This window comes from Theropithecus gelada, chromosome 5 (assembly GCF_003255815.1).
Source record: "Theropithecus gelada isolate Dixy chromosome 5, Tgel_1.0, whole genome shotgun sequence".
Lineage (NCBI taxonomy): Eukaryota > Metazoa > Chordata > Mammalia > Primates > Cercopithecidae > Theropithecus > Theropithecus gelada.
In genome coordinates, this window is record NC_037672.1 from 95,704,186 (window position 1) to 95,716,932 (window position 12,747).

Here is a 12,747-nt window from a genome sequence, read left to right on the forward strand (position 1 = left end):
CCAAGAGTGGCCTTCAAACACAAAATGTTACATAAAGGTGCTTCTCCACTGCCATTTTTGTCAATCACAGCTCCTTATCTGCTTTCCTCACAGTATTTATCATATCACATCTTCATGTGTAGTTTGTTTGTTTATTTGCTTATTGATTGTCTTCCTCACTCAAATGTACTCAATGAGGGAATAGGTCTTTCTTGTTCACTATTGTATCTTCAGGACTTAAATCACAGTAGGCTAGTAATAAGTAGTTGTTGAATAAATGAATGATTACATGGAACTAGCAATTTAGAATTAATACCTGGTTTTCTGACTTGATAATTACAAAGTATTTATTTCAATTCATTTCCATGTGAATTTTTCATGTTTCAGTAATTGTTTTGTTCCCAAGTAAGCAGAAATTGTTTCTCTTTTTGCCATAAAAACCAAGTTCTAAAAATACAAATGCCTTAGAGAGATGTTACTTCAAGAATGCGGGGGTCAAGTTAATGATGTTTATTGAAAATTACATTGTGGAACTTTGACTAAGTTTTAGGAGGGAAAAAAGGACATAAAAAGGAAATTTATGGTACATCTGAAAAGACAAAAATGTATGTCACTGACATGATTAAAGCACACATATAAAATAAAAAGTAAGAAAAGTCTATTTTCCAGCATGATTAGAGAAAGTTAATACATTTATTAAGTAAATTTACATATACATATCACATATGTATCATTTATACATATAGGTTCTTACTAATTTTTAAAAATTGGAACAAAATAAATTTGATATTAACTACTGAGGTAAGCAAAATAATGCCCTGTCCCACTCCCCTAAGATGTTCATATGCATGTCCTAATCCCTAGACCCTGTGAATATGGCACCTTATGTGGCAAAAGGGGTTTTGCAGATGTGATTAATTAAGAAGCATGGGATTATCCTGGATTATTTGGGCAGACTGGATATAACCACAAGGGTTTTCATAAGTGAAAGAAAGAGGCAGGAGGGTGAAAGATGTGATTACAGCAGCAGAGGTTGAGTGATGCGATTGCTGGCTGGCAGGGGCCACAAACTAAGGAATGCAGGCAGCCTCCAGAAGCTTGAAAGGGCAAGTAAACAGATTGTCCCCTAAAGCCTCCAGAAAGAAGCCCTGCCCTGCCCACACCTTGATTTTAGCTCAGTGAGATCCATTTTGGACTTCTGACCTCCAGAACTGTAAGATAATAAATTTGTGTGGTTTGAAGCCACTAAATCTGGGGTAATTGTTAGAGCAGCCATAAGAAACTAACACAACTACATTAAGCAAACTTTATTCAGCCTTTAGTATTTTAGAATCTTGCAGCCCCTCAGGATCATCATATGAGAATCAATTATTGTGAACTGTAGGTAAGTAGACATGTTGGTTAATGAGGTTTTCCTATTCAGAAGGCTGAATAAGCCAGCTTTTATTACAGAACTTTTGTAAATACTAAGAATTGCTTAATCAGGACTGGCTGAGATTCAATTAGAAAATGTCTCCTAAAGGAAGTGAGTCTTCAGGTGAACTTTCAAGGAGATAAAAGAGGATCCTTGAAAAGGAGATGGCAGAGACTCCAAGAGGATCTAGAAAAACCCTAAGAGATGGGAGGATGGGTAATTACTGGCAACTGGAGCTACATAGAAGTATATGAAGGAAGTAAGATAATCTCATCAGAAACACCGTTTTGAATTACAGCTGACCCTTGAACAATTTAGGAGTTAGGAGCACTGTCCCCCAAATCCCCATCAAAAATCTCTATATAACTTTAATTTGACTGCCTTAAAACTTAGCTACTAATAGCTTACTTGTTGACATTACTGATAAGATAAGCAGTCAATTATCTCACAGTTTTGAGTGTTTTATATTATATACTGCATTCTTACCATAAAGTGAGAGGAAAGGTTAAGAAAATAATAAGGAAGAGAAAATATATTTACTATTTACTAAGTGGAAGTGGATGATCATAAAAGTCTTCATCCTCATTGTCTTTGCACTGAGTAGACTGAGGAGGGGGAGGAACACAAGGGGTTGGTTTTACTCTCTCAGGTGTGGCAGAAGCAGAAGAAAATCCAGGTATTTGTGGACCCATAACATTCAATCTTGTGTTGTTCAAGGGTCAACTGTACTTTATTTTTGCCTAAAAGACCACTCTTAAAACACATATACCTATTTCACAAGACTTTGGAAGGGATGGCTATAAGCCTATTGGCATAGATTACTTGACTAGCTTCCTATTGCTCTGGAAAGGAAAGCACTTCTAGACAGAAACCGAACCAGACAGGTAACCATGCCAGTGTGGATAAGTAGGTAAGATACACTTCTCTTCCTCATGGAATGTCACAGTGGAGGTAAGCTTAGGGGTGAGGAACAAATTTACCCAAGGCAGTATGATGAAATGGAAAGACCATGGACTTTGAAATCAAACAGACCATGTTCAAATTCCAATTCTACATTGTATTGGTCATGTGACATTAGACAAATGAATTAAAATATTTTGATTCTCCATGTCCTTATCTGTAACATAACTAACTTATGTGGTTAGCATTATATGAGAGTTTCTGATACAAATAATTCCAAGAGCATCAAGGACAAATTTCAGTTACTTCCCAGTTTTCCCTTAGGCTAGACCGAGGTAGAAAGAATGGAATGCTTTAAGACATGGAGGATGTCTTCAGTGAGTCTGTGAACATGTGTACATGTAGGTAGGTAGGGTGGAGGGTGGAGAGTGGAGATGATTTTAGGTGGTAGAACTAAATCCCTCTACTAGAACCAAACTCCATGAGAAATATATTTCTTACATTTGAAAGACAATTCATGGCTTCTCCCCTTGACATGCAGATATTATAATTCACAATTTTTACCAATAGGAAATATGAGAGCCAGAGACAAAGTCAACTGCTCAGAGAGACAAAATTAACTATCAGAGGTAGTTAGCGGTGGAATGAGACTCGACATTCTCATTTCCTGGACTCTCTTTCCCGCTATGGTAATGTTGTCAGCCATCAGGTTTCTTGGTGTTCTCAAGCCACCTCTTATTTTATACTTTGGCACAACTTTACTATGAAATGTGGAAGATACAATGATGTGAGAAAACTCAGTGAGGCTTCTTTAAAATGAGAGCTCATTCTTCTCTGAGCAGATATCACTCCTAAGAACGAGTTAAGAACTGAGGTGGGCAGAATGGCAAAGCCAGTTGAAATTATTATAAAATAGGCTAAATATTATTTCAAGAATAACTGAACCTATGTCTTAATCAAAAGTATCTTTGTTAAACATCCATTCATAAAATGATATGATAGTAATACAGAGATTCTTCTTACATCTGTAAATTTAAGAGAAGTAGGAACAAATATTAATAAATCATATTTTAAAGGCATGAACATCTTTATTGAAATAAAGATATTTTACAACATTGTATTATTTTTTAATGTGTGGAGGTCACACAATATATAGGGCATTTTCCCTCAACACATTTATCTGCATATTATTTTTGCTGTGAGGATCTGAGCCAGAGAGGCTTAGAAATTACTTCTGCTTTTTTTACTTATTAGTTATAGATCCTAAGTTAAATTATTTAATCTCTGAGCATTTTTCATTATTTGTAAAGCTGACACAATAATACTTCACACATAGCACTGTTATATTATTTAATAGTAATATATGAGAATTTCTGACACATAAATAATTCCACACAACCTCTAATCAATCATCAAGCCAATACTACTTCCTTAATATTTCTCAAGACTGTCTATTACTCTCTAACCCCACTGCTTTTAATTTACTTCAGCTCACTTCTGGAATATTACAAGAGTCTCTTAATAGTCTCTCAGTCTCTGGTCTACACTCCATTCTTAGCCATTTTCTTTTTTTTTTTTTTAATTATACTTTAAGTTCTAGGGTACATGTGCACAACGTGCAGGTTTGTTACATATGTATACATGTGCCATGTTGGTGTGCTGCACCCATTAACTCGTCATTTATATTAGGTATATCTTAGCCATTTTTTACTTTGCAACTACTAAAATATAAATTTAACAATGTCGCTTTTAAACTTAAGAGCCTCTAATGGCTCCTGATTCCCTTAGGATACTGTCCAATATCTTAGGTCAGATGTCAAGGCCCTACAAGATTTGATCCCTCTAACTTCTCCATTCTTGTCCCATGACCTTCTCTCTTTCCCTACATCTTTGCATGCTTCATGCTAGCCAGAAAGCACTGCTTGCAGGTTTCTTAAAAATTCAAACTCTTGCCTCCAGGTCTGTGTACATTTAGCCCTCTGCCTAGTTGACTCTATTCATTCCTCAGGTCTCTGCTCAGATAGCATCTTCTCCAGGAGGCTTTCTATGATACAGTTAAATGTTATACCCATATTCTTCCACACTACCCCAGTGTGGTAGTTGTAGCACTGTATTTTAACTATTTACTTGTCTGTCTCTATCACTATACTCTTTCAGTACCAGAAATTCACCCTGTGTACCTAATTCCCAGACAGAATGACGCATCTCTCAATATTACTTAAATTACAATAATTACGGCCAGGTGCGGTGGCTCACACCTGTAATCCCGACACTTTGGGAGGCTGAGGCAGGCGGATCACGAGGTCAGTAGTTCGAGACCAGCCTGGCCAATATAGTGAAACCCCACCTCTACTAAAAATACAAAAATTAGCTGGGTGTGGTGGGGGGTGCCTGTAGTCCCAGCTACTCAGGAGGCGGAGGCAGAAGAATTGGTTGAACACAGGAGGTGGAGGTTGCAGTGAGCCAAGATCACACCATTGTACTCTAGCCAGGGCAATGGAGTGAAACTCTGTCTCAAAAAAAAAAAAAAAAAAAAAAGAAAAAAAAGAAAAAGAAAAAAAGACAATAAATTACAATAATTACTAAAATTATAATATTATTAAATAACAATAAATATTACTTTCTTTGATGCACTACTTTTCCCCCTTCGATTCTGTTTTTGCCACGCTATTCCATTTCTCAAGAAACTTTCAATGGTTTCTTATTTCCTAACTTACCAAGTTTAAATTCCTCTGGCTGGCTTTTTCAGCCCCTCACAATCTGTTCTTCATAGTAAATTTTTAATCTTATTTCTCAAGATGCCACAATAAGTACTCCTGCATCTTTTTTGTATTTTTTTATTTTTAGACAGAGTCTCACTCCCTCACTCAGGCTGGAGTGCAGTGGTGCAGTCTTGGCTCACTGCAACCTCCACCTCCTGGGTTAAGGTGATTCTCCTGCTTCAGCCTCCCAAGTAGCTGGGGACCACAGGTATGCGCCACCAGGCCCAGCTAATTTTTGTATTTTTAGTAGAGATGAGGTTTCACTATGTTTTCCAGGCTGGTCTTGAACTCCTGACTTCAAGTGATCCGCCTGCCTTGGCCTCCCAAAGTGCTGGGATTACAGGTGTGAGCAACCACATCCGGCCAATATGTACTCTTTTTAATGGTCTTATGAATATGGCATAGAGGTGTCTTACCTCATTCTGTTTCCCTGTCTTGGAGTAAATTATTTTCTTCCCATCCTTTCTAGAAAATTATATCCATTCTTCAGTTATGTTCTCCTTATACAGCTATAGGAAGAGATTTTTAAGAGAGATTGGTCTTACTCTATTGTTTTGCATGATATGTACTTACAGTGATTTTTTTTTTTTTTTTTTTGAGAGGGAGTCTTGCTCTGTCACCCAGGCTGGAGTGCAGTGGCAGGTTCTTGGCTCACTACAAGCTCTGCCTCCCAGGTTCACACCATTCTCCTGCCTCAGCCTCCTGAGTAGCTGGTACTACAGGCACCCGCCATCACGCCTAGCTTATTTTTCGTATTTTTAGTAGAGATGGGGTTTCACTGTGTTATCCAGGATGGTCTCGATCTCCTGACCTCATGATCTGCCCACCTCGGCCTCCCAAAGTGCTGGGATTACAGGCATGAGCCACTGCGCCTGGCCCTTATAGCTATTTCTTATAGTATCTAGCACAGTACTGAGCTCAGAAGAAATGTTCAATAACTACATGACTGATTTTAAAGTGGTATGTCCCATCTAAAAACTGTATATAATCTAGGTCTGTAGTTGCTTGAAATATGTAGACATTAGTTTGAGGTGACAGCCTATGAAAACAATTTAGATTTTACAACATTTAGAAAACGGCTACAATATTAAATAAATGGAGGGTGGGGGAGAAAGAGGTTACATTGAGGTTAAGACATTTCAGTTGTTCAACCTGGACTAACTGGATCTCACCAACGAAGTCTTTGAAAAATAAACAGTTTAGGCAAAAGGCTGTTCACTGGCAAATCATTTTCTATCACTGCAAAGTTCAATTAACTACTCCAGTGATATTCCCTTAAATGATATTCAGAACATCTTGGTGAAGAGGAGGCAATCAGTTCCCTATTATACTTTTACAGAACATTCTCTCCTCTCTTTCTACTTCCTGTTGTGTTGCCCCTCCCAATAGTTTTCCTCTAAAGAATTTAAATCACCTTCTAACCTCTTTAAGCTTACATGCATCAATGAGGTGATAAGTCTTGCCAAAATGTACGGCTTCTGATCTTTTCTAAAAGACATTTTCCTTGATACTCCCCCATAACAGCTATTTAGCTAATCATAAACCAATTTTCAACAGAAATTGTCATTCAAATAAATCTGATACTTTATAAATGACATTTCCTAGATTGAAGTTGAAAACCTTTGCACTGGGCCAGAACTTCCTGTTTTGTAGCAGGCCTGAAAAAATCCTGACCATTGCCTAACCTGCAGTTTGGGTATCAGTAGATTGATTTTGGAAGAGTCTCTTGACATCCCTGATGTCAAGAGATGTTGATATAAGGTGTTGCTGTCTTGTACTGGCTGCTCTCAAGATCCTGACCTCAAGTGATCCTCTGATCCTCCCTCCTCAGCCTCCCTAAGTGCTGGAATTATAGGCGTGAGCCACCATACCTGGCAAATGTTTATTAAGCACTTGCTACGTGCTAGCACTGTTTAGGCATGGGGGTTATAATGGTAAATAAAGCAGACAAAAATTATTTCCCTAGGAGAACTTACATTTAAATGTGGAAGACAGTCCAAAAGCAAAATATATATTATTTTACTGATAAGTGCTAAGGAAAAAAGTAAAGTATAGAAGTGGGCATATGAAATGGGAAGGAGTGTTGAAATTTTAGATAAGATAACCAGGGAAGATCTCATGCAGGTAACTTTTGAATAAACACATAAAGGAAGAAAGTAAATATATGAGAAAGAAACGTTATATTTTTATAATAGAACAAGAAAGGAGAGGGGAAGGGAGGTGGCATTGTGTGTGCAAGGAGTAGGCAATATACCAGTCTGGAAGTAATTCACTTCTGCATGTAACAATCAGTATTGGTTCTCACTATGGTTCCAACACCAGTGCATTAGAACTCAGTATATGCACTAAGCCTGAACAACCCTTTGGTTTTAATTCGCAGGAAGGCTAAGGAGATGGCTTGTAGATTGAAGTAGAACAAAAAAGGCACTTAAACTAGTGTCAGATGGGAGGTGAGAAAGCCACTTCAGCTGCTTTTGCTAATTTCAGTGCTTGCATCCAAATAAATGATAGAAGATACTCTATGAAATTATTGTAATATGTAATTAGATAAGGAAGTAGGAAAAATAAAGCAAGTTAACTTGAGAATCTGGAAGAGGTTAATGAAGGTTAAGGAGAGATGAACAAAAAATGATGAGCAGCAATGCAAAGGCCCAGGCTGGTCTTCTGGAGGAGTAACAAAATGAATGTGTGACATGGCAGATGTGGGGGCAGTGAGGGGCCCTGAGGGTGGGGTCTGCGTTGGTGTATTATGCGTTGAATTGTGTATCCCTCACTGATTCTTTTTTTTTTTTAATTGAAACAGGGTCTTGCTCTGTGGCCCAGGCTGGAGTGCAGTGGTGCGACCTCAGCTCACTGTTACTTCCGCCTCCCGGGTTCAAGCGATTGTCCTGTCTCAGTATCCCAAGTAGCTGGGATTATAGGCACGTGCCACTACGCCCAGCTTGCTTATTTATTTATTTTTTAGTAGAAATGGGGTTTCGCCATGGGGGTTGGCCAGGCTAGTCTCCAACTCCTCACCTTAAGTGATCCCCCGCCTTGGCCTCCCAAAGTGTTAGGATTACAGACGTGAGCCATTGTGCCTGACCCCGGCTAATTTTTTGTATTTTTAGTTAGACATAGGGTTTCGTCATGTTGGCCAGGCTGGCCAGATTCGTATGTAGAAGTCCTAATCCCTAGTACCTTAGAATGTGACCTGATTTGGAAATGGAATCATTGCAGATACAATTAATGTTCATGAGGTCATACTGGAGGATGGTTCACCCCTAATACGTTATGACTGCTGTTCTTACTAAAAAGGGAAATTTGAACACACAAGAACACTGGAAAACAGCCATGTTCAGATTGGAATTATGCTGCCACATACCAAGAAACTACCAGAAGCTACAAGAGAGGCCTGGACGAGATGCTTCCCCAGTGCCCTCAGAGGGAGCACAGCCCTGCCTACACTTTGATTTCAAACTTCTGGCCTCCAGAATTGTGAGATAATAATTTGTTGTTCTAAGCCACCCAATTTGTGGTATGTTACAGCATCCCTAGGGAACTAGGGATTATTTTGAGAGGCAAACAAGAAGAGCATCCTAAGAGAGTGAGATGCCTGATAGTCTCGTGCATCAGAAAAGTCCCATATAGTTGACTTCAGCAGTTAAATTGTATTTTCCTGTTTTACCAAACCTTTTTAATTATCGTTTCTTACTGTAGAAAAATCACATAAAATCTGCTCTTTGCTTAACAAATTACAGGGCCCCTTCAGATTTGTGTGCTCGAAATACCAGTCACCCAACAGAAACTGATGACTGTGACAATAGGCGACTAATTAAAAAACAAACAAACAAAAAAAGCCCTGTCTCAACATTGGATTGACCGAGTGAAAGTTGACAGGGGAAAGACACCTCGATTCAGCTATCTTTCTCCCACAGGTTGTACTGCTGACTGCACCCTCTCCCCTGAAGGACTGCGGTCGCTGCGCCTCGGAGAGCGACCAGATTCCGCATCCCACCCAGGAGGAGCCAGGGCAAGATTAGGGTTTCCTCCAGCCTCCTCCCACAGGGCAGAGGACCGAAGCCAGCCCTGGCCTCACGCGCATGCCAGGTCGGGAGGACGCCCTCAGTGGGAGCGCCCTGCTCAGGTTCTCCCCGCGGCCGAGTGGTGGTGGGAGCGGGCGGCGGCCCCGGGATCACAGGACCTCCGCCGGGTTAGCTTGGCTGTGCCGCCGCCAACCCAGCAGGACGCCTATTTTCAAGCCTGGGGAACGTAGTTCCTCCCGCTTTCACAGAGAGCAGGATGGAGCCCGACGGCACCTCGGTTAAAGGGCCTTTCCAGCGCCCTCCGGGGAACGGAAGGCCGCGCTCCTCCGGGAGGGAGAACGACACACTCTTCAAGGAAATCCTGGGGCAGGCGCTCTCCTGGCTGCTGGGACCTCTGTTTCTAAGCTGGCTACTGCTAGAGCAGCCTTAACTGTCCCAATGACACCCCTGCTATAGAGCACCCTCCCGGCGGCCGCTCCTCGGCCAGCTGCCCAGCGGGCGTCCTCAGGTGTCCCCAAGAGGCGCAGGCCTAGTCGCCTACACGTACTTTCCAGCTTCGTGTCGAGGCGTCAGCTTTGGCTTCCCACCACCCCTCCCGGCTCTGCGGCGGCTCAGCCTCTTCTCCGGTTAATTCTGGCCTGTGCTGCCGGGTCGTCCCGTAAAGAAGGCGGGCCCGGGTTCCGGGTGGGGGGTTGGTGGGTCAGGGTGGGAAAGCAAGGCAGCTGTGAGTCCTCTGCTAGCAGATCGGGCTCAACAGCCCCATTCCCTGCTTTCTCCGGGCCCACCCTCCGCCCCTCAGACGGCCGCCATGAAGATCCTCTGCCGCGGCTGCAGCCGGTCTGCGAACACACGCCCACCCGCACGCTTAGCCTCGCTCGCCACAGAGGGGTGGAAAAGGCACTGAGCATGCTCAGTGGGGAGGGCGGGGCGCTCGCGGGCCGCGAGTCGGAGCCGCTGTTCTTCAGGCCGGCTACCGCGCCTCCGCCGCCCGCTCGCTCGGAGCCGCGCCCGCCGCAGGCTGCGCCCGCCAGCCCCGCCCCGCCCCGCCCCGCCCCGCCCCCCGCCGCTCGTCCCCGCCGCGGCCGCGCCGCCTGCAGCAGCACCAGCTGCTCCTCCCCGGCGGCCGCCCCCCGCGGGTCCCTCCCTGGCTGCGGGAGAGACGGAGGTAGAGGGAGGACACAGAGCCGCGCCGCCCGCACCGGAGACCTTCTCCTCGCCCCGCCGGTTCCTCACCCTCGGGGAGCAACATGGGTAAGTCATCCTTCCTCCCCCGTCATCGCCTGACATTTTTTTCTTTCTCGGCGTGCTGCAGGGTGGAAAGCATTTCTCGCGCAAAGTTGCCGGATTTCTCCAGTCCCCCGGCGTGAGACTGTGGCTGTTCCTCCGGGGAGAGTCAGCGCACGCGGAACGTACGCTGGGTGCCGGGGCTGGGAGGGTCCCGAGCGCGGGCTGGGGTGGGGTCGGCCGCGGGCCGGACCGCCGCCCGGCTCCCCGGCACCTCGCCGTCTCGCCTCCCCTCCTCCATTCTTCCTGCCGGTGCCCGGGCACCACGGAGCCTGCCTCGCGGGCTCGCATCCGCGTCTCCATCCCCGTTTCTCCGGAGGCCGCCCGCTTCCTTTTCCCCGGCGTCTGCTGAGCTCGAGGCTCGGGTCCGACCACGACCACTTAATGTAACTTCCTTCTCTGTCAGTGCGACCTTTCCCGGTCGTGGAGACTCCTCATCCCGGGCGGGGAAGTGGAAGCAAGTAGTTTGTGAGGGAGATCTTACAACCTGCACGGAAATTATTTTCCAAGGGGGAGAGCGGACAGCCCCATAGGTTGAAAGGATGACTTGTCAGAGGCCACGAGGAACGTGAGGAAGGATAGAGCCGCTCGCTGTAGAATTAATGCTGGGTGACTACAGTGTGCAATATTCCTGTACTCAGCCTATTTTTTGGATTCCTTCGTCTGTCTTCTGAAGCAGGAAACTGCGCCCTGTAACGTTGTTACCGAACTTACATGGTAGTTATTCTTTCCCAGCTTCCCCCTGTCTAATCTACATAATCTGATTTTACTTCTTTTGTATTTATAGTTAATCTGAAGATACTGGTTTGGATGAGATATTTAAGAGCAAATATGTTTTATAAAACGACATATAAATTTAACCTAATTTTTTTACATCATCTATTGCTTAACTGTTACATTCAGTAATCACAGAAACGTCTGATGAATGCTGTCGTGTAATTAAGAGCTCAAAGTTTCTTTTAATAGTAGCGATAAGTTCCCCAGTTTGCTGCCACTCCTGTCTGTCATAATTTCCTCTTTTTAAAATTTGCTCCCTTGGCATCTGTCAACTGGGACTTTTCCCACCCCTTCTGTGCGAGTTATTTAAAGATTGAGATGAATGTGATCCTTTCATCTGTTAATACAGTGCTCAACACGTTCAAAGTTAGGTTGCGCAACTCAGAATCTTCAAGAAGTATCTAAACCTGGGAATGGTGTCCATAGAGTTTTCTGGAACAGCAAATACTTCAGGCTTTGATCGCGACCTTTGGCCATATATCTGGAAGAGGCCAGGGTTGATGGAGGAGGTGGTATGAATCAAAAAAGGTCTACGGCTCTGAATTTTATTTTCAGTTAAGTTTTTTTTTGTTTGTTTGTTTTTAATGTGAGTACTCTTGATATGCTGAGCAAATTTCTGTAAAAATTGGGTGGGCCGTTTATGCGTGTCTACCCTTTCTCTTAAAGTAGAATTTTAAATAGGTATTATATCAGATTATTGGACAAGCTGTGTATTTCCGTCGAACATACACACGTTTATGTATGTTTCCTTTGAACGTACATACACAGATAAATGTGTGTACGTTCGAAGGAAATACTCAGTATGTCCAATAACCCTATCTGATATTGGACTGTAAGTTCAAGTTTGGCTTGAAAAATACATTTTCCTATGTTTCCAGGTGAGCCTCAAACAAACCATTTAACATTTTAACTTATATGTTAAATCCGTACTTTTTCAGTGGAAAAAATCCAATTTCGTTACAACACTAGTGAATAAAAATACCTAAAAGAGATGAAATTATCTACTTAAATATCATCTTCAAAATCTTGAATGCTATTGCTTGATTTTTAAAAAGGGCCAAATAGAAACCTATCTCTCATTTTGAAGCCATCTCTGATACTCTTTGGTTAATCGCTCTCTCTTCATAAGCACTGTTTGTACCTTATTAGAAGCTTTTTAGCACTTATATAATCTACCATATAATGGAGTTGTTTATGTGTGTGTGCTGTGCATTTAATCTTGAGTCCCAGAAGATGAAAAATGTCCTATTATTTTTTGTGTTGCCCACACTGCTTTTCAAATAGGAATTCAGTAAGTCTTTGGCAAATTGTTGAACTTAAAACCACCTATTATTTTCAGCTTTTGCATCTGAAGATTTAGTCTCTGAACAAACATTTGGATTGGCACATAGTACCTAGTTGGGGGATAAGCAGAAACAGAAAGGTATAATTGTACCATGCTTCCCAGTACACTGTAGGTAGGTTTTGAGTCAACCTCAGGCAATGGTAAGGCAGTTTCATGTATGATCAGTAGGTACATACGATAATTTAAAATTGAAACCTTGGGTAACAGTTTTATATCTGAGCCAAGGAAGTTAGTATTACAATTCATGTACACATAAGAAGG

At 42.6% G+C, this 12,747-nt stretch overlaps 1 protein-coding gene across 6 annotated transcripts in view; it reads left to right on the forward strand.

Moving 5' to 3' along the window:
• The first annotated feature begins 10,137 nt into the window (after positions 1-10,137).
• The window catches only part of RAP1GDS1 (Rap1 GTPase-GDP dissociation stimulator 1), a 172,965-nt gene continuing 170,355 nt past the window's right edge, over positions 10,138-12,747 (forward strand). For all 6 annotated transcript variants that reach the window (XM_025385352.1, XM_025385354.1, XM_025385355.1 and 3 more), the window contains exon 1: positions 10,138-10,331. In XM_025385352.1, coding sequence (XP_025241137.1) covers positions 10,328-10,331 — 4 coding nt within the window. In that variant the 5' untranslated portion in view covers positions 10,138-10,327. The remainder of the gene's footprint in view (positions 10,332-12,747) is intronic.